The sequence below is a fragment of the Tympanuchus pallidicinctus genome, unplaced genomic scaffold (assembly GCF_026119805.1).
Source record: "Tympanuchus pallidicinctus isolate F22 unplaced genomic scaffold, pur_lepc_1.0 scaffold12, whole genome shotgun sequence".
NCBI classification, from domain to species: domain Eukaryota; kingdom Metazoa; phylum Chordata; class Aves; order Galliformes; family Phasianidae; genus Tympanuchus; species Tympanuchus pallidicinctus.
In genome coordinates, this window is record NW_026294637.1 from 14,642,381 (window position 1) to 14,663,159 (window position 20,779).

General features: G+C 38.0%; 1 protein-coding gene across 1 annotated transcript in view; it reads right to left on the reverse strand.

Moving 5' to 3' along the window:
- Window positions 1-5,380: 5,380 nt before the first annotated feature.
- The window catches only part of TRPM1 (transient receptor potential cation channel subfamily M member 1), a 93,936-nt gene continuing 78,537 nt past the window's right edge, over window positions 5,381-20,779 (reverse strand). The window contains exons 23-31 of the mRNA XM_052671832.1: window positions 20,500-20,622; window positions 20,048-20,179; window positions 18,860-18,988; window positions 18,018-18,269; window positions 17,486-17,660; window positions 14,265-14,409; window positions 11,939-12,138; window positions 10,659-10,791; window positions 5,381-8,787 (exon numbers count right to left, since the gene is read on the reverse strand). Of these exons, the coding sequence (XP_052527792.1) occupies window positions 7,509-8,787; window positions 10,659-10,791; window positions 11,939-12,138; window positions 14,265-14,409; window positions 17,486-17,660; window positions 18,018-18,269; window positions 18,860-18,988; window positions 20,048-20,179; window positions 20,500-20,622 (2,568 nt within the window). The 3' untranslated portion in view covers window positions 5,381-7,508. The remainder of the gene's footprint in view (window positions 8,788-10,658; window positions 10,792-11,938; window positions 12,139-14,264; window positions 14,410-17,485; window positions 17,661-18,017; window positions 18,270-18,859; window positions 18,989-20,047; window positions 20,180-20,499; window positions 20,623-20,779) is intronic.

Here is a 20,779-nt window from a genome sequence, read left to right on the forward strand (position 1 = left end):
AGGAGGGGAATGAACCACAACACCTGCCTAGGCTGAGGAAGGAAATGTGTGCATACATTTAGAAGTGTGCAGCAGCTCAGGGCAGAACACCAGCAAAGACCTCCACAACCATATACTATGCTTGGACTTTCAGGCAGAGAAGATGAACACAAACATATCCAGGACTTTTTTAGAACAAGTGCAGCTCTTTGCCCAAGGGTCCCACCTGTACAAAATCAGCGGACAATTCCCTTCATTTACTTTTACATGTTAGGTTTATATTTTATGTTGAAGAATCATTCTCTAAGTGTCACTGTTTAATGTGTGTGGTATTGGGCTCTGCTCCTTTCCGTTTTAGATGCATTGTGCTACAGAATCTGCCAGAATCTACTATCAATAATGAGTGCCTGACAGTGCTGTGAGTGCAAGCCATAGCTCCCCTCCTGCTGGTGACTGATCCCCTTTCATAAGCTAAATCCCTTGGATGTTTGATAAGTGAGAGACCCTGCAGGGACTTGTCCTCATCTTTATTCTTGTAAGTTTTTTATTATTCAGAACACTGTTGAAAGAAAATTAAAATCAGGAAAAGGGTAGGAGAAAGCAAGGGGGAGAGGAGGGGAGAAACAGTCCAAATCAGCTGGGCTTAAAAATTACGTATAACAAATTTGCCAGTGTGATTAAACCTGTCAATTATTATTATCAAATTAGAATTACAAGATCGTCCCTGCATGCCTTAGATGCCTTTCTAAGAAGTGGCTGTAAAGGCAGTTTTACTTGAGGGAATGAGCATTTCAAAGAAGGACTGGACTGACATTCGAATGGCAGTGCTGTTCCGAAAACACATAAACTCAGTAAAGTTCTCTGTAAACATAAGATCACAAGATTTGTGAGGGTTATTGTTGGAACTGGTCACAAGTTGTCACTGGAAGAGTTTTATGCTAGTGGGAGCAGAACGCTGATTTTACAGAAGTGAGTATTTTGGAGGAGCAAGTTAATTCTGTCTCAACTTGTGGTAGAATACAAGCAGACAGAGCAGTTAGGAGGTAAGAGAGGCAGAGCCAAATACAGCAGACAGGCAAGGCAGGTAGGGCAGGGCACGTGAGGCAGGCAGGCAGGACAGACAGGGAAGTCCACTGAATCCCCTGACTACCACCTTTTGGCAATGCACTCGACTGTCTGCCCACCTCCAACCATTCTGTCTTGCCTCATTTGCTCAATGTTTTCAAACTGTTCTGAAAATAGTTTCTGAAAATAGTTTCATCTTATCAAAGCAGTCCTGAAAGAAAGGAGGGAAGCTATCTAGGGAACAAAGTCAGTGGATCTGAAAAGGATTCAACTGTTCATTTTTATTCCAACAGTTTTTTTTTAATGGCACTTTTGACACAGTGCAGTTATTTTCATTGCTAAAACATTAAGTTAACTCCCATATGCTAGATTGGCCAGGACCCTTACACTTTTCCACTGTCATGACCACCCCAGACCAGCTTGGCCAGCTTTCCTGGTGGTATCAGACCCCACATGCTGAGTGCCAGTTTTCTGAAGCCTCATATACAGTGCAAATTACTTGTAACAGTGAGATATCTAGGATATTTATCTGCTTACCTATGGCTGTGGTGTGTAACTTGCTGTATTAACTGCACATCAGTTTAGGTATCTTCTTGAAAATTCTGGTAAAACCTCACAAACCAGCTCTGTGGTTAGAGAAGTACTTTGGTTTATGCAATGCTGGAGGTCTAGGGTTAAATAAGAACAGACTTTCATAACGATCCTTTTTGATCTCAGCAGATTATGGAATGGCTTTCATTAGACATGTTCAAGAACAGGTTAGACCACCATCTGCCACTGATGCTATCATGGCAGTGCTGAACTCACTTCATTGTTGATGATCTGTCTCTTCCAGGCCTGTATTTCTGTGGTAACTTAAGGGTTTCATAGCATAATGAAGAATAGTTCAACTGTTGATTTGCACTCCAGGACACATGGATGCACATGTTGTGTGATTTCTGAGCTTAGCGATGTGGCCAGAGCTACAGCAAATATGTGGCAAGTCTGCAAAATCAGGGATTCACTGATGAAAGTTTGTTGTATATTCAATTGAAAACATTGCAGTTTATTACTTCACCTGGACATCTCCCTGCTTGTTCACTCAATAGTCTGCACATTCAGTGTGTCATAACTTGGAGTCAGAAATGTGGAACTTTGCTGGAGTCTTGTGAGGACAACAGCCTTACAGGTCCATATTAACTCCCGTGGAAAATAACCATTATGTCTTAATTTAAATTTCTTAAGTCTAAAAAATCTCTTTTCTGGGTGTCTTTGATGAAGATTCAACAGAAGAATTTGTTAAACGTTTTTACACAAAGCAGCAACCTTGATACTCTTGGCCAGGATATGCAAAATATATAAAAACTATGCAAAGGTTTTAGTTTCTTGAAGGAGGGAAAAAAGAAACACACAGGAGGAAAAAAAAGAAACACAAAAAAATCCCACTACTTTTAAAGGCATATCTGTAAAGTGGAGGTAGTATTCTCAAATGTGGGCGTTTAATGATGTTGAACTTTGCTGTATTGTATAAAGGTACTTTTCTTGTTAATCACTACATATGTATTACTTGCCTGGAGTTATTTGGAGCAATTAATTGGTACAACGTTCCACCTTGGCTTGCACTATTTAACATAGGTAATGTGGTAATGTGATAATGACTCTCAGATTAACAGTGTTTCTAAACTAGAGCCCAATTTTAATTCACAGTAATGTTTGAAGTCTATCAGTCTCATGAGGCAGTAACTTGCTAAGCACAGCAATCCAGTTAGTACAAAAAAAGAGAAATGCTGATGTCTAGAATCAGGGAGGATGAAGCGCTGCACTTTCGTAGAGGTTTTAGTGCTGTGGAGACAAAGGAGGAGCAGGAAGATGGGATGATGCAATTCCTTTAGCACCAAGCTCTTAACTGCTTTGGCTGAACAAATGCAAACACTAATTTATTTAAAGCCTGTTATGAAGACTTACCTTATGGAAAGATGCAGGACATCAGCCATAAAGTACCATTTTGCACTATCAAGTTTTGTTTCTGTGGATTAGGCTCGCAGTTGAAAGAAGTAAAAGACTGCAATTTAAGGGAATTATTCTAAAGTCTGCAGTTTGTCAGCATGGAATCCAAACTCCTGGTGCCTATTGGTTTTTGATTGCCCAACCTCTCTGGGTCTGACACTGGAAGAAATGAGCATTCAATAGCCCAGTCAAGCTGAGCCTTAGCTTTACATCTGTTTGCCCTTCTGCTTGATGCTGGATCTTATTATTAAGATCAACAAGTTGAAATATCAGCTCAGGTGACTGCTGCATGCAGTAAAGCGTTTATCAGCAGTGGCTGTAGGGAGAGGAGAGCACTTTCTGGTGTAAGGTAGCCTCACAGCCCAATTCATAGAGCACCGTCTGTCAGTGACAGGCCACAAGCATTATGCTGTCTTTGCAAGGCCTGAGTCTTGTCAGGATTGCTTTATCTGAACTTGTCTCAACCTGCCTGGAGCTGTGCCTTGGCTTGTTCATCTGTGAAAGCAATTTTTAGAATGAGTAGAAATTTCAGGCATAACATGGATTTACAGGCCAGTGAAGAGAACACTGTTCAGTCTGTTAGCAAATATAAAATGCTCCTACAAAAGCAAACGAAGACTGAGGGAAAAGACACCATCAACGTCACAGACACCCTAGTAAAGATGGGCTGTCAGAGTACTGACAGCTGGCAATATTTCCTTTCTACTCTCATTGCCAGAAACCCTTAGACCCTGAAGATCAGTGCAAATGCAAGGAAAACGTCTACGAAAAAGGGGCAGATAGTAGGAAGCATGTGTGTGTATAACTTTTACCTTACTGATACATTCTCTTCTCTCCTCTCATCTCTCCTCTCCTTTATTCTTGCTTCCTTTTCCCCCATAACAACTGGATCTAGACTAATAACAATTAATACATCAGACTGTTAAAATTCCCATTACACTAACAATAATTTCATGATTTTGCATATAAGGAATGCCTTCTTTTTGCTTATCACGTGTTTTGGAGTATAACATGAATCCAATTAGCAGTGTGCAGAAGTTATAAGCTGACAATGACGTTACCAGATAGAACCCCAGCAATGTGTCCAGGTACCTCTGCCATGACAAATGTTCAGCAGCAACTTTGTGAATTTACTGTCCAGAGCACCCATTACAGATCCTGTGGATCTTGCACATCTAATGAAACAGTTCTTTTGACATCCTCACTTTCTTGTTTTCAGACAAGGCCTCACAGATACTTTAAAAAAAAACATAGGAAAGACAAACATACATCTCACCAAGCCTAGAACATAGGAAAGGGTCCAAAGAAGCCATCTGGAGAGACCACGTTAGGGAGAATCCAACAGTTCTTTGAATTCATTACTAAATGATATGGCAAATTGACTCTTGGTTCTCTGGTATCTAAGTCCAGCATTTCAAATGGAAAGGGTGACTCTGCAGTAGGATAGGGCTTGCAAGGCCAAGTCAAAATATTCCCAGAGTGATGCAAAGCAAAATGAAATAATTAGAATCAGGTGGTATAGTTAAGAACCTGCCTACATTGCTATTAGTTAATGTGTTTGAAATATTTGCTTTAAGGGAAGAGGGATACGTCAGTACTGCAAGATACTGCACAGTGAATTCACTTAAATTACCTCAGTGACACAGACACAGAATGCACCCTCTTTAAGCTTGACCTGGTTCAGTTTAGGTTAATTACATAATAATCATTTAAAAATATATATATATATATAAGTGAAATTCACTATGACACCACTGTGGAGTCATCCTTAGTAGTGGGAGGGATCTGTCTTCTTAAAAGGCAGTGTTAAATGTGTCTCTTCAGAAATACAAATTCTGTGCTTGCAACCTTTCACAAAGTGTTCAAGAAAGGATGAAGGTGGGCAGGCAAAAGCGTTAACCATTATTCTATTTAGTGTGCTCCAAACCTAGCATCAGCCTTGTGTGCACATACAGAGCCATATTTAAATCTGTCTGACATAACTCTGCCAACATCAATGTAGTCACTTCACATTTATTGGCAAGGAGGTTACCATTACAGTTCATGCAGCGCACCAGCACAGGAAACATCTGAGCCTGTATAGAGAATGTGATGGAAAATTACTGGCACGTGGTAAAAAAGAAACTGAAAACATTATGCAGCCCATTTGCTGCATAAGAAGAAACAGTAAGTGAAGAGTTTTTATATCCTTCAGTGGTCAGTTTGGTGTATTGAATTAATTCCATATCTTTCTAAGATGACTTCTTTATAAATGTTTTGTACAGGAGAAGAAAATAAATATAACGGTAAAATGTTGTTTGAAAACTACATGCCACTTAGAAACTTTGTAATGCAAATGCTAAAAAATGTCTGGTCAAACAAAGCATGATTTAATGCAGATTTTATAAACACAATGTAACAAGAGGCATGCAACACACTATTGCGGTCCACAATGCACTCTGCTTGTTTAGCAAAGTGCTGAATGGCTGCATCCCTTTGTGTTTGTTGATGAATTAGTTCCTGGTGAGCATGCAGGCAAACAATAAAAAGGCATTGATAAATTGGAGGATATATTAACCATGCATACGAAATTGCTGTGTAGTTGCATAGAAAGGTAACACAAAAGTAAACATGGAAGTGAAACAATTTCAAATGTCATTCTGTTTATATAAAATGTCACATTCCCTAAACTTGAATAAAAAAAGAAGCCCTCATGAAAAACAAATGTCAACACTGTTCTGATAATAGTGAAACCAGTAAACATGCTCATAAGATCAAGCTGGCAAAGATGTATGTTAACCTTTCCGAAATGTCCAGGCGGTCACTGTGATCAAGCAGCATGGTAGCAATACTTCAAAAGTCGTTATGGATGGAGTATGAAAATATAATGCAAATAATAAAAATCTGATGCCATCAATGCAGTTTAAAGTCTTACATCAGTCTCTGTATTCCAGTGTGCTATAAGAAGCATTAATACTGAAATGAACATAATGAGGAGCTGATGGGGGGGAAAAAGAAATTCTGTCTTTTCAAAATAGTGTAGAAATGAGTGCTGTTACTGAGTTAAGTGTAAACTTTTGACCGGTATTCTGTGAACAAGTAACACAGTTTTAACTTATTTTCTTTCTTTTTTGCTAAATGGTATGCTTTCCCTGCAGAGAGAAGGGCTGGATATTTAGGAAAACAGAATTCCTAAAACATAACAAAGAATGAGGCAAATGAAAAATCACACTACTAGGAAGGAAATTACCCAAACCTAGCATACGGAATGCTGCTGCTGAGTCAAGCGTTCTGGCTAACTGTAACTAGAGATGTGCATTTCCAGTCTTGGTTGCTGAGTGATGGAAAATATTTGCTCTGTAGAGAGGGCTTTTCCATTTGAAATTTCTTTTTGAAACTGACTCAAGGAAATACATGGAATTCCTCTCCTCATCTATAGAATTTATTTTTTTGTTTAGATTGACTCATAGAAACTCTTGTTCCCTGTGCATTGTCATGATGAAATTGCAGAATTAAAGATCAGTTTGTCAAGTAGAATTACTTCAAATGCAGATTGGCTGTGTTCTGATCTCACCCAGTCAAAACACATTTCCTGTTTGTTTTTTTTCTTTTGCAGGCAAAACAGTTTCCTTCTCTACTTAGGATTCTGTTGTTACTGTTTATATAAAACATTAATGCAGACCTTGGATTGAAATTATTAAAATCAATCTACACTTTAAATACTGAAAATCTCTCTAAACATTTTGAAACAATGATCACTGTTTTTCAACAGTTTAAGGCTGCCAGAATGCTTTGGGGCAGAGACAGATATGATCCTGAAAGCAGATTATGTCAGCCAAGTTCAAGGACAGGTCAAGAATATGTGTATGCATAGCATTCCAGGTCAGGTTTTTCCAAACATAACTGTATTTTTCCACTCAGAAGTATTCTATTGGGTAGAAGCTGCTGCATTCTGCCTTTCTGAAAGTACTACCCAAGAAGCATGCATGAAACAAGAAGTGAAATAGGACTACATAGTTATTCCATGCATTCAACAATTTTGTTTTGATCTGAAAACATAGTGGCCACAAAGAAACCAGCTGTGTGAGGATAAAAACAATGGCTGGTTAAAAATTAGTGCAGTTTAAGTAGTCTTCTGATAGAGAAGAAAAAATATTTTCTAATTTATTAAATGATTGTATTGTCCTTTCAAGAGCTTTTATGAAGACTCTATCAGTAAATGAGTTTACAAGGGAAGTGGAAGTGGAACAAAGAAAGATCAATACTGTCAGCATCTGCAGAGCAGCCTGCTTTTATATCTGCCCCTGAGCGAGTATCTCCCTTTCACTTGACCTGGCAAGGATGTAGTTAAGAGCAGAACATGTACCTAATAAGTTTAAAATGAAGAAAAACAAATGTATGCAACATTATTCTGTATAAATTAGTTAAAAAATCCTTCTTTTTTTCAATTAGCCGCACTACTTTTTTGACGGTCAATAAAACAGGGGCCATAAGCCATTTCAACACTCAGTTTCTGTGGACGCATTTTCTTGCCTAGCTTTCTGCTCTTCTGTTGCACTGCCAAATGCTACTACTAAGTTAGTTACACTAGTGGCATGTCCTGGTCTGTTTAATTTGTCCTTTATAGACTTGGCTTTCCGAGAATGGCTGTGCAAACTCTTCGATCGTACTGATGGGAACCCAGAAGTCCTTTCTGGCTTTACTGATAACAAGTTCTCTGTCTGAGTTTTGACAGCAGCAGGCATAGAGGCGTAAGAGGCACTAATACCTGCTTCACCAACATCACTGTCATCATCTGTGTCCATTTGTAATTGTTTCTGTTCTGCTTGCCTCTCTGCTTCAGAGATAATACCTGGGTATTCCGGAGGACGTTCTTGAGAAAGTTGCTGCTGAACTTCATATTTCCACTCTGTAGCCCACTGCTCAATTGTTGAAGGGCACACCTGATCCATGATGGTACTATATTCTGTTGTCCAGTTGTTTACCCCTCCAACCAGCTTCCCACCCTGTGCAAATATAAAGCTCCTTGACTTCATCATAGTAGTTTGACAAGCACTGAATGTTTCAGGAGGAAAATAGCGCATTGCTTTAGATTTGTCCAAGGGATAAGAGATGGTTGCCTCTAACTTGGTACGTTCTACTTTCAGCTGAGTGTTCCGAAAATCTGATCTTGGTACCGATTGTCTGTTCATAACAACATCCATCTGGTTTAAACTTTGAGGAGCCATTTCATCCTTCTTGAAAATTCCTTGGTTTTCATCCCCTAAACCACCTGAGCCAGAATGGGGACTGGAAATATTCTGTGCAATATCTAATGCAGATCTACTGCAATCTGCTGGGGTCACTGCATTAGCATTAGAGGTATAATGGAGACTGGTATGGTGCTCTGGAACCAGCATCCTTGGGTCTGCTCCATCTTCTTTTGTACCAACAGAATGAGCTTTTTTACGTGATCCTATGGCTGGTGACATTGGAGCTGTGCTGTCATCATATGCTAACTCATCGCCACCAACATGATATCTGTACATGCTGTAGCCATCCGAGCTGTTGACACTGCTTTGCCTTAGGAGATACGCAGCATCACATTCAGATGAAGCCCGTGAACGTGTATACGTTAGCTCAGATTTGTCAACACCTGCCAGCTTCTCAAGAGCATTCACCATCCGACCAGATAGTTCTTCTAACTGAGAGAGTCGAAGGTCAACTGTTTGAAGAGAAGCTTTCATGAAATGTTCTCTTTCATTCACTTCTTCTAGCCTCATTGACATATTTTCAACTCTGTTGGATATAAAAGAGGAAGCATAAAACACACAATGGGGTGGTGCAGTAACCCATTATAGACACCAGCTACCAATTTCTTCTTATGGCAGAAATCTGTGCTATGTATAACTCATTACTTGTTCCTGTTTGTAGCACAGTGCTTGTGCATTTACTTTTTACCTGTGCTTTCCTCACACTATATTGGAGGGCTATTGGAGGGCACTTTGCCTTTATTTACATGCCAGGACAGTACAAGAGTTGCAGCCCTTTGTTAGAGCCTACTATTAAATTCCTCTCTGAGTGTGCCACCTGCTTCACATTCAGTTATCCTCTTTCACTGTGAAGCACCAGTTAATAATATGGAAAATACTTCTAAAGGCATGTTCACAGGATGACTTAAAATAGCATCAAGGCATGTTGTAAAGCAGGTTTTGTGGCTGTACAAAGAGAACACACGCTACTGTTTACAGAATTACTTTATGCCTTGAAATACCTTCCAATTACGGATCAGAGCAAAGGGGAGCAGAATTTATTTTCTTTTCCTTTATTTATTTTATCATTTAGTTCGTAATGGACTTGATGGTACTAGAAGAATGCATATAAAAGCCAGGCATTAGGATGTGACTTAGAGAACATACAGTACTAAATCAACTGTGGAAATTAAATTAACATTCTTTCTCTCTCGCACACAAAAGATGATGATGCATTTGGAGCAAGAAGCCATGAGAATTATGCAAATCTGGTTTGTGGCTACAAGATCATAGTGAATCAGTGAGGCTTACCAACCTTGCTTTATTCTCTCATACAATACCTAGGATTTTGACAAATTACCATAGATAGCGTAATAGAAATGAGTTGATGACACATAGCAGATTTCATTTACTTCTCTGTTCTCAAACTCCACATATAATATTGCAAGATGTTTACTGCTTCCCTTCAACAGAAAGATATTTATCTGCTTGGGAATTGAACGGCTTATGGAACAGCCTCATTAGAAATGTTAAAAGGAAGTGAGATACGTACATAGAGAGTGGTTCATAATTAAAGAAGAATACTGCAAGGAAGATTAAGGCAAAAATGTTTGAACTATCTACCATTTCCATTATAGGTATAGGAGAATTATGGGAGAATTATAAGGAGAATTATTCATCATTTCAAGGAGGTGATAAGAGACCTCATCTCCTGAGTTACCAGAATAGGCAGAGCCTTTGGGAACAGTTCTGCCAAATCATATGACACAAAAGTGCTGCTGCCATTGTAACTATTTGATTTCACATCAATATGCAAACATTACCCAGTCCTCAGAATAGGATTATCCCTCATTATTTGCACTTGACTATTCCCTGTCTTTTAGATGAGGAAGTCCATATAGAAAAGCTCAATGCCTTGTTCAGATCTTCTAAGAGACTATCTGGCAGAGGATCAAATTTGGCTGTTCTGAATGCTGGACTGTAGTCTGAATCATAGGTATCAGTGAAGAACTCCCAGTACTTTTGTTATTAAGCTCCACCATGTTTATTACAATTGAATGAGCTGCTGGAATCTGAACATGTACTGTTTTGCTCAAGCAGATAAGCAGCATAACTGTGATCTTAGCTGGGTGAGAGGGAAAAAATAACTCTGAACAAAAATGTTCTTACACCGAAGATACCCAAACCAGCAGCCTTAGTGGTATGCCATCAGGAGCAACAAAAAGCTTGATTTTGTGAGAGATGCATCTGCACTGACATTTACCTGGGATTATGATTCTGAAATAGTGGTGGTTTTCTTAAAGATCTGAAGCCATTTGCACTTTAGGTGAACTTTGCTTATAACGAGGTTCAAAAAAGCAATATATTGTTCCAGACACGGTCGGGCTTTTTGTTTGTTTGTTTGTTTTAAATAGGTACCTTTCAGAGGTAACTCTGATGCGTTCATCATTAGATGATTGCTGCTCATCCTCTTTTTCCTGAAAGTATTCTTCTACACACTGCTCTTCAAACTCGTACAGCTTTTTTAGCTCTTCATCATTTAGAAATAACTCTGTGAAACAGAAGAAAAAAATACTAATTTTCTTTTCCTGAAAATCTGTCAGTCAATTTAAATCCAATGTAATTGGCTATTTCAGACAGATGGATACTGCAGGTTCCACTCCTGCACTAACTGAATAGGTGATTTTGTAGATATGAAATGAGTACTTGGCCAAAATGGCTGTGGCTCTGAAAGCAGTGTGATGCATTGTGACTATAATCTTCTTCTATGACCATCCACTCTGCTATATTTTCTCACAGACCTTTGAACTGTTTAATAGTAGTGCTACATTTTGAACAAACTGAGCAGATTTTACTGGGTAAGGCAATCTTTGCCAGCTTGATTGTTCCTTAATTCAAATATTGCTCATAAAGCATGCCAGTTACAGGCAAAAGATAATCCGATGTAACAGTTTCCCAGACATTCTTTGGATAAGACATTCAAAAAGTTAAAATTGAGTTAAGAAAATCCAAGGGAAACATAAGCTCTTAGGAACATTTTATCCTTGTCTTGGATTAGTCTCTTTTTATTTGTAGGAACTGTTATATTTACATTTCTTTCCTCAGTTTTTTTCCCTTTTTTAAAACCAAAAGCATATTGTGCAAACATATAATTAATTACAAGGTGTATTTCCTGTGAAATGCAGAAATATAGGAGTCATTGTGAGCGTCTGATTATCTCAATGAGGTACATAATGAAAAAACAATAATTGCAGAGAATGTTAGCAGTAGAATGCTCACATCCTCACAGTTCTGTGAAATGACAGATAAGTCTGTAATATGGAGAAATGAAAGTGGTGCTACACAGATTGCTCACAATCACAAGGTTGAATGTAGAGATGACATTTGAAACTGTGGCCTCTTCTTTTCAGGTTCCTATTTGCCTCCTACGGTGTATGAACTTTACAAGCACTTGTTGAAAATGGATTAAGTGGCTGCCATGTCATTATTGAAAAGAAAGTGTTCATTAGCAGCACAGCATCACATATACCTAAGGAAGAGGTCAACAGCTGTTAACCTGATATAAAAATTGTCCCATGCTTCCTCTGCAAATACATCGGAGCATAAATGTGAAGGAAATTAATACTTGTCATTGGAATAGCTACTCCTTTCTGCTATCATGTGCAAAAAGCTCTATTCAGAGAAGATTCACTGCATACTCAGCCCCCTGTCACGCTCATCCTGGTCTCCTTCACGCTTCTTGCAGCGACAGCAGACTCGCTTGATGATTATGTAGAGGTGGCTGAAGATAATCATTGGTGGTGGGAGGACAGGTCTGTCATGGAATGTCATGATCAGCTGGTACCGCTGGAACTTCCAGACTTGGTTGGATATTGATTTTACTTCAAAGAAGGTATTGCTGAAAGAGGACAGGTGTAATTTCCATTAGGCCTCCAAGTTTACTTAACATTTAACAAGAACTACATTGAAAAAAGAAGAAAGTAAATAGCAAAATGATGCCACACAACTTGCTTGGTTCAACTCTTCGTCAAGGCAGCTGAACTTGCTGAAGATTAAGCTAAACTCATTATTTTACTACTCCTTTTGAAGGCAGCACAGCAGGTGCTCCGCATCCCTTATGCACCACCCAAAAGAGTCCTCTTCATTTTCTTCTACCATATAAAGCATTTTAGCTGTCAGTTAAGACAAACATGCACAATTTATAGTCAGATAACTAGTATTTTGGAGCTTGGTTATAAAGTACTTCTTCTATTAATATATACTCATATTTGATATCACAGAAAGTATTAAATCCATGAAAGATATTTTCCACTCTAAACCCAGAAGAGTCATATCTTTTTCTTTTAACATGTTAATCTGCTTGACCTATACAAAACACTTCTCAAGTTTTTAAACAAAATGCCCTAAATTTAAACTTTGTTCATTTAGACTTCTAATTTGAAAATATTGCATATTCTTTTAAAAGGAGTTGTTTGTGGGAGTTACAGTTTCATCATTTCTACATCAGAATGAGTTTTACTATAAAGACAACCTATTAGCAATTCAGTGAAGGAATAGAGAACTGCATCCAATCCAGAGACAACAATATTCAACGTTACAAAATGCAAACTAAGAAAATTTGGAAGTTCTGTCTTAGATAATGTTTTTCAAGCTATTTTAAAATATGCTAGGACAGTTCTCTTCTATGATGATTCTGACACTTCCTCTTCTTATCTTTTCTATTTCTTTTCTAACTTTCTGTGCTTTGGAATATTCACAAAACCAGACATGACACTTCTTCAAAAACGGAGAATTCTTGATTGCACAAAGCACTCCATTTCTTTTGGCTAAGAATATGAGATAACTTACACTGATAAATGACAATCTGACTTCATTATGTGTCTCCTGCACAGCAAGAATTCCCCAGCTCCAAGTCGCCCCGCTGCAACCGTGCTAGGATAGCAGGAGTTAACAGCATGACCTACTTCTCAAACTGCTGATTCCTTCCTCTCTTCAGCCAATAATAGTTACCATTGTAAGATGCTTCCCCTTCCCCCTAGCAATGTGACTGGCATTTGGGTACTTTAAAATTCATGACCTTTTAAGCTAAATACATCAAATGAAAGACAGGCTTTGTGAGCTGTAGCTTTCTGGGCACAAAATGAACTATTTTTGTGGTTGTGATGCCCATTACCTATGCCAGCAAGCCCTGCAACGCTGCATATTTATGGGAATCAAAATGGAATCACCTGCTTTTCTCAATAGGTGTTTTGGGAAAATTTTACTAGCAAAGAGATGTATTAATTGTTCCTATTTGTATTTTCCAGTACCTAGGTCATTATAGGAAATGCATGTGGCATAACTGTTGCATATAACTGTTGGCAGAAAGTACAAGCAGTAGCAATGCATTTAGGTTTACTCCAGAAAATTCTAAGCATGGATTTATGGAATGATGTTATGAATTTGCACAGTTGCACGTTGGTTGCACTGCCATAAATGCAGCCACAGATTTTGGTAAAATGTACCTATCTTTTCTCTTGGTTCCAGGTAATATACACTCCTTTCCTGGGAGATATAGGAACTCTGCAAGGCTTTCATTTCTTTTTCTCTAAATTAGAAGCAAAGTAAGAAGAAAACAAAGGAAAAGAAGCAGATGATGCATGGATGCAGCGGAAACATCTCTTATTTTTTATGTTCAGATTTTCATTCTGCAGATCTACGGTAGAATCATGTTTGCCTGTGGTTGCAAGAGTTCTATCACATATGTAGGTTTAGTGGATTCAGTTTCATCTTTACAAAACAATCTTGAAGCCTGTCAGTAACCATTAGACCCTAATTGTAAGTACTCATTCTCTCATACACATCACTGCAAATCTGTACCAAATTTTCTTCTGCTCTTTCAGAGTGTGTAGACCATTCCAAATATTTACTAGTCATGTTCATAGAGAAATTTTGAGTGTGAATGCAAGGCATTGCAAAATTAGTTGACGGACTCTCATCGAAACTTTATCTTGACAATAAGAAATTAGTGCATGATTTACATACTTGAAGACTGCAATCAGCAGGTTTACCAGCAGAATATTTGCTACCAAGAGGTAACAAGCCATAATAGCGGGAGTGAGCCAGGCCCCTGGTATGCACGGAGGGAGACGTTTACCATCCTCATCGTAAAGATTGTCTCCACAAGGAGCTGAAAAAAGAGAGGAAAGGTATTTACATTTCCTGACACTTGAGAACAGACTCACTTACTGATGACGCACATGTAAAGTCTACCAAACCAAATAAATTTTGTCAGTTTATTTCCACTGGAGAGTATGTATAATTTCTAGTCCAAATTCTGCTTCTAACAACACCATGCAAAAATTATTTCACATAATAATGAATGGTTACATGGCTTGAGATTTAGCGCACAATGTATCTTCCTCTTCAAATTGACAAGGCTTTTTTTTTTCCACAGTGACATTATAGGACAAGATCTTGATGTGCACATGTATAATTTCATACCAGCATTTTAAAAACATCTCCGACTAAACTTGCGTGCGTATCTTTTCAAATGCATAAATGGATTTATTTTGTGGTTCAAGATTGCTGAATGTGTATCAGGCCTTCATCAGAGCTCTGAGTGTTTAAGTAGGCCCTAACTACCCTAAACAGCTTCTCTGAGGTCTACACCTACACGCCCTACACATATCTGTCCTTGCCCAAGCTGCATCAGATGTGCAGGCATCAGATTTTTCTCATGGATGGACTTTGGACCTATACTTGTCTCCTGGATAAAACCTTTTGTTTCAACCCTGTCTTCTCTCACTGCAACCTGAACTCCCTACCGAGGCCCTGGATTATTACTTGCCTCATCTTGTTAGCAATTAGCAGCAGTCATCTCTGAGAGACCAGGTCGCCCTGGAGAGGGCATTGCTCACCCTGGGTCCCTGCTCTTTCTTACCTTAGGGCCAGCCCTGCTCCTGTTGCTTCCTGGCAGATCTAAGCTGCAAATCTGCCCTGAATACCGAGTACTGCTACACAGACAGAAATTGTTTATGATTAAAAAACCCTTTATTTTTTCACTTGAAAAAAGTCGTGAAGTTGTATGCAGTTATTAACTTGTTCTTGAGTAGAAAACCTCAGTTTCTCATCTTTTTATGCCCACTTTCTTTATTATTCACAATCATAATTTTATCTTAAGGAGAGTATAAAAGGGAAGTCAAATGAATCATAATATTACTCATGTGGACCAATGAAAGTAATACTAAAAAGCCACCAATACAATACCTGGATAACCGGAAGGAATTATTTATAACATGACAATCATGCATGATAATTTTTAAAAATGATTACCTTACTGGCAATCCACTAGAAACAAATCATAGCAATCACATAAGCTTGACTAAAACTTTTGATGTGCAACATATATTACGACAGTTTTCCCCTTCTTTTCAGATAAAACTATTTTGGTAGCAAAACAACTCACACATGAATATCAGATGAATCCTATAATTAAAATGTCTAGTGAAGATCTAGCATCTAGTGAAAAGATTAATGAACACATTCAGCTAAATGAGATAATCAGCTCCCCAAATAGACTTACGATTGATTTCCATGGCATAGACTGAATTGCAGCATTCCAATGGAAGAAATGAAAAAGGAAGCAAGGAGAGAAAGAAAACAATAGAATAATATAGGGGGGAAAAAAAAAAAAGAAAAAAAAAACAACAAAGAAGATGATTGAAAATATAGTTTTGCTGCCAAGAAAGTATAAAAAACTCAAATGTCAAAACAGTAGAGACATATATTTAGAAAGAATGTCTATGTTAAAACTACCTGTATATTGTAATTTCCTTTTCATTTTGTGTTCCCCAAATGTTACACATGGCAGCAAATTCATGACATTAAAATAAACCACAAAATGCTGATGGCAGATGATCATTTAAACACACAAAATATTTCAGGCAACCAAACAAAATTGATAGTCACCACAAACACAAAACAACTCAAAGTTACCACATGAAAACATTGTTTCAGCTATTAAGGAAACATTTCTCACTTTTATTATTGTTATTTGAAGGACCATCTTAGCTTTGAGTTCATTAGCTGTTTCTGTTGAATAGCTAAGTTTCCATTAATAGTCATGAAACTGATGTCATTACAGTACAATATCGCTAAAGCTCATTTAGATGGCAGTATGGATACTTGCTCCCCAGCCCCTAAATAGTGACTGTAAAAAGAATCACAGCATTCGAAGACTCCCAACTCAGAATATGTTGCTGTTGAATAACACTAACTTGTTGATCATGGACATCTTCTGAATGGAGTGAATCAGACTGAAGGCAGCATTAAGAAAAGCATTACCAGCAAGTGGAGGGAGGTAGTTAGTCCCCTCTATCTACCTTGGTGAAACCACATCCATACTAGCATATGGACATTACAAAGAATGTAGAGAATATCCTGTGTACACTGTTCAGAATATACGCAGCTCATTGAAACAGTGCTGGAATTGCAGCTTGTATTGTTTCAGATAAAGTGCAAAGTGCATTATGCACACTAAAGAAGGCCACCTGCATGTCTGAGTGTACAAATTTCAAACACTAACACAGAACTATCAGTAACATGACAGTGGCAATGTCCATCTCCTCAAAAACAGACCTTTTTTTTTCTTTTTAAACTGTGCAGCTTTTGTACATAAAATGCTATTTCCACAGCTGAAGCTGATCAAGCTGATTATTTATTTATTTATTTATTCTCTTCCACAGAGAAACATGATTGATTTGTGAAACTGAAACATTTCTGGAAAAATTGGTACATGTACCCATGCTAATACAATTGTGGACTCTCATTGCTTGTGCTACCAGCTGGAGATGAAAAACCATGTTACCTATTTATCATATCTGTTTTTGGCTCCTGTGCAAGGTATTCATTTTTTTCATTTTAGGTGGGAACAGTTTCTTAGTAAAATATTAGTTCAAGAGAAAGTTTAAGAATGATCTCTGCTTATTTCTGCAAGTAAACAGAACATTTAATACTGTTGCCCACCAGATAGGCAAATATTCCAGACTATATCACATTCAGTGTGAACTGAACTGGAATTTTTGGTTAGAGGCAGGACATGCATGTGGGAAATAAAAAATTCATTAGTCTCTGGAGTCTGTCACAAGAAAACCCTCAAATGGACAAATACACTCTAATTCCAAATTAAAAGCAAACATTAATTTGGGTCTGATCATCTGCCTCATAAACAGGAAACAGAATCTTACTATGAATTCTACTCTTACGGTCTATCTGGTCTGCGAACACCTCTCCATAGATCATCCAGTAGGGCATATAGAAGATGTTCCGAGCTAGTCTCCAAGAAGGCTCCTCATCTGGGTGCAGGATTGCTTGGCGTGCTACTCCAAAACTCATCAGAACCACAAGCATGATGACCACAAAGTAGAGCATGTCAATCATCTGCACAAAGAGACCATACAGATGTTCCTATCATCACCAGTTAGTACAGCGACATCAACGTATCTGTTTGCCAAAGTGCTGTAAAGTGAGCAAGAAAAGTATCACACATTTTCCTGGATAATTTTCCTGATGTTGATCTTCAAATTTAACTACTGCTCATGAGATAAAAATACGTAAGAAGGCAAAAAGAAGTCATTTAAAGAAATAAAGGTTCTGTATTTTTATAAAAGACTTAACAAGGTAAAAAAAATTTGTTATCCCTATTCTCTTTTCTATCAAGTGCACTTTGCTCTGCTTTCAGCACAGTTTTTCTGTGGTGATAAGGAGGTGGCAGTCTTTGCTGTATAATTTACTAACCATCTTTCCAATCATCATGACGTAAGGTCCCAGATATTTGTTCACACCGAAGATATCTAGTACTCTAATGTACCAGAAAATTATATCTACACAGTAAATTACTCTTCCATAACCCATGTAAGGCTGGTTCTGTAGGCGAAGAACTGCTCCTATCATAAATACTGAAATAGCCACCAGATCAGTAATATTCCAGTATTCCTGGAGCCAAACTTTCACTTTTTGACTCAGCTTTCCAGGCTCTGACATGAGAATCTGAAATAAAAATTAAGAAAGACATAATTAAGAAAAATGTGAAATAACATTTCTGAAGTCATAAAAAAAAAATAAAAAATCAATCAATCTTGTCACATTCTTCTCTGTCATTAGAGACCTCCCCTATTTGCAGCAAAATTTGCCTTATTCTGAAAAGAATCCTCCAGAGGGCTACAAAGACAACTAGAGGTGTGGAGGATCTCCCTTATGAGGAAAGGCTGAGATATCTGGAACTGTTTATGCCAGAGAAGAGAAGACAGAGAAGATCTTATTAACACTTAAATATCTAAAGGGCAGGAGACAAGTGCATTGGGCCAGACCATTTTCAGTGGTGCCCAGAAAGAGAAGGGGCAATGGGCACAAACTGGAACACAAGAAGTTCCATTTGAACATGAGAAAAAGTCGTCAATTTGGGGGTTACAGAGCACTGGAAAAAGCTGCCCAGAGAGGTGGTGAAGTCTCTGGAGATATTCAAAACTCACATGGACTATTTCCTGTGAAACCTACTGTAGGGATCCTGCTTTAGCAAGGGTGTTGGACTGGATAATTCTTTTCAAGGACTAAGAGATGTAAGTATGACTATACTTTACCTCTCTTACTTTCTCTAAAGCCAATGTCACAATGTAGGAGATGACAATCCATTCCTGGACAGATGGCCACCGTTCCATCCGCACCAGGATGATATAGTTAAATAGCATCAAGTAACCCAGGTATGATATCTATAAAAAAGAAATCCTTTTTAGACTTTTGTGGCATCCACATGAACGCATAGGCTATGCATGACAGTTTCAGGTGCTGAAGGCCTACTTGTGAAAGGAAAAAGTTTTTCTTCTCTGAAGAAAGCGTGCTTACTGCAGTGCTCTTGCTACTACAGCTGGCATGCAAACTGGTAGAGGCCATGGGCCTCCAGCAGCGTGGTATGATTCAGGCAGCTGCTTATTCGTTGAAATAAGCAGTACAATGCCAAAACATTCTAAATCAGGCCCCTTTTCCCTGGGGCATTTTTGATATACTACAATGTAATTTCTTTACTCCATGAAATCGTGTTTAATACTTTCATTTGAAATTCAGTAGGAATTTATATTTTGAATTATTATCACTGACTTCAGAAAAATAGATAATTATTCAGTGTGCTAAAACAAAAGAACCCGTACATAATACAATGACATACAAGATACCACAAGTGCTAACTTAGCATAAAATGAAAACAGTATCCTTCATGTAGGGCACACACAAAATTCAGCAGTAGCAAGAATATTTAGTTTTTATTAAAATGGAAATATTTCTTGATGTGCTAAAAAGAAAATGAGATGATTGTAGTTCAGATTGGCTTTAATTACTTAAACAGGAGAAAAGAATTCATTAAGCCTTAGGGACCTAAGGCTAAGTGCTTCCATCAAGATTGTATTTGACAGAGTGAATGGCAAGCACTGATACTGCAGCATTGTTTGTTGGGTTCTACAGTATATTTTAAAGCAGAACAGGATCCAAAGCCTTTAGAAAGCAAGAGGATCTAAACTAGCTTGGAGTGAGTGACTGAACCGTGCAGCCTCCTTTAAAGTGTGTTAGAGCTTTAGGAGCTGACAGCATAAGCTACAGTTATTTGTTCTATTTCACTCTATTTTTCTCTAAATAAAGAGAGTGCTTTACTCATCAGATTCCATGAAAATCACTGTTATTTATGTTTTATGTGGTTATTATTTCTACATCGCTATTAAAACTTTAACTTTCATAGGCGTGAGAAAAGTGATCACTATCAGTTTAATCACCAGACTTACTGTGTAGAACCAAAATTTGACAATAGGAGCATTATAGAATTCATAGATCTTTGTTCCAATTGGAAGGCTGTTTTGCTTTTTATTTGCATTCTCTTCATCCCCTTTCCGGGAACCTGTGTCCACGTTTGCATCCTAGAAGACCACAGTTGTCAGTTTACACCAATACACACATCAAACACAGTAGCTTTTCTCATTTATAATATCAACCACTAATTACCAAATGCTTCCTCTGAGCAACAGATCTCCTGTTGACTTTTTAAAAATACAAAAACTATGAACTATAGTAAATCTGCAAATATGCAGATAATTTGCACCCTGGGAATCCAACCTATATACTCTTTGCAGAACCAGTTGACATTTTATCCAAAATGACCCACAGCACAGAGAAACTTAGGAAACTTAGCATTCTTACAACCAGGAGTTACAACCTCCTGATAAACTCCAGTACTGACCACATTTTCCTCCTCCTTTTCTTTGCCTTCTTCATTTTCTCGTGATGTCTGGTAAGAATAATCATCATAACTGCGGAACTCTAGGAAAAGGATGGTTGGAGGGAAGAGAATCCCCATTATAACCTGTTCAATAAGAAAGAATTCAACTCAGACTGCAATATTTATTTAAAAACTAATAGATTTCACAAAAAGGCAAATCTGATAACCAATTTTTTCTTTTGCATAGCATTCAAGATACTCTCCTATCTCCAAACCTACAAAAATAACATAGGTAGTAGCA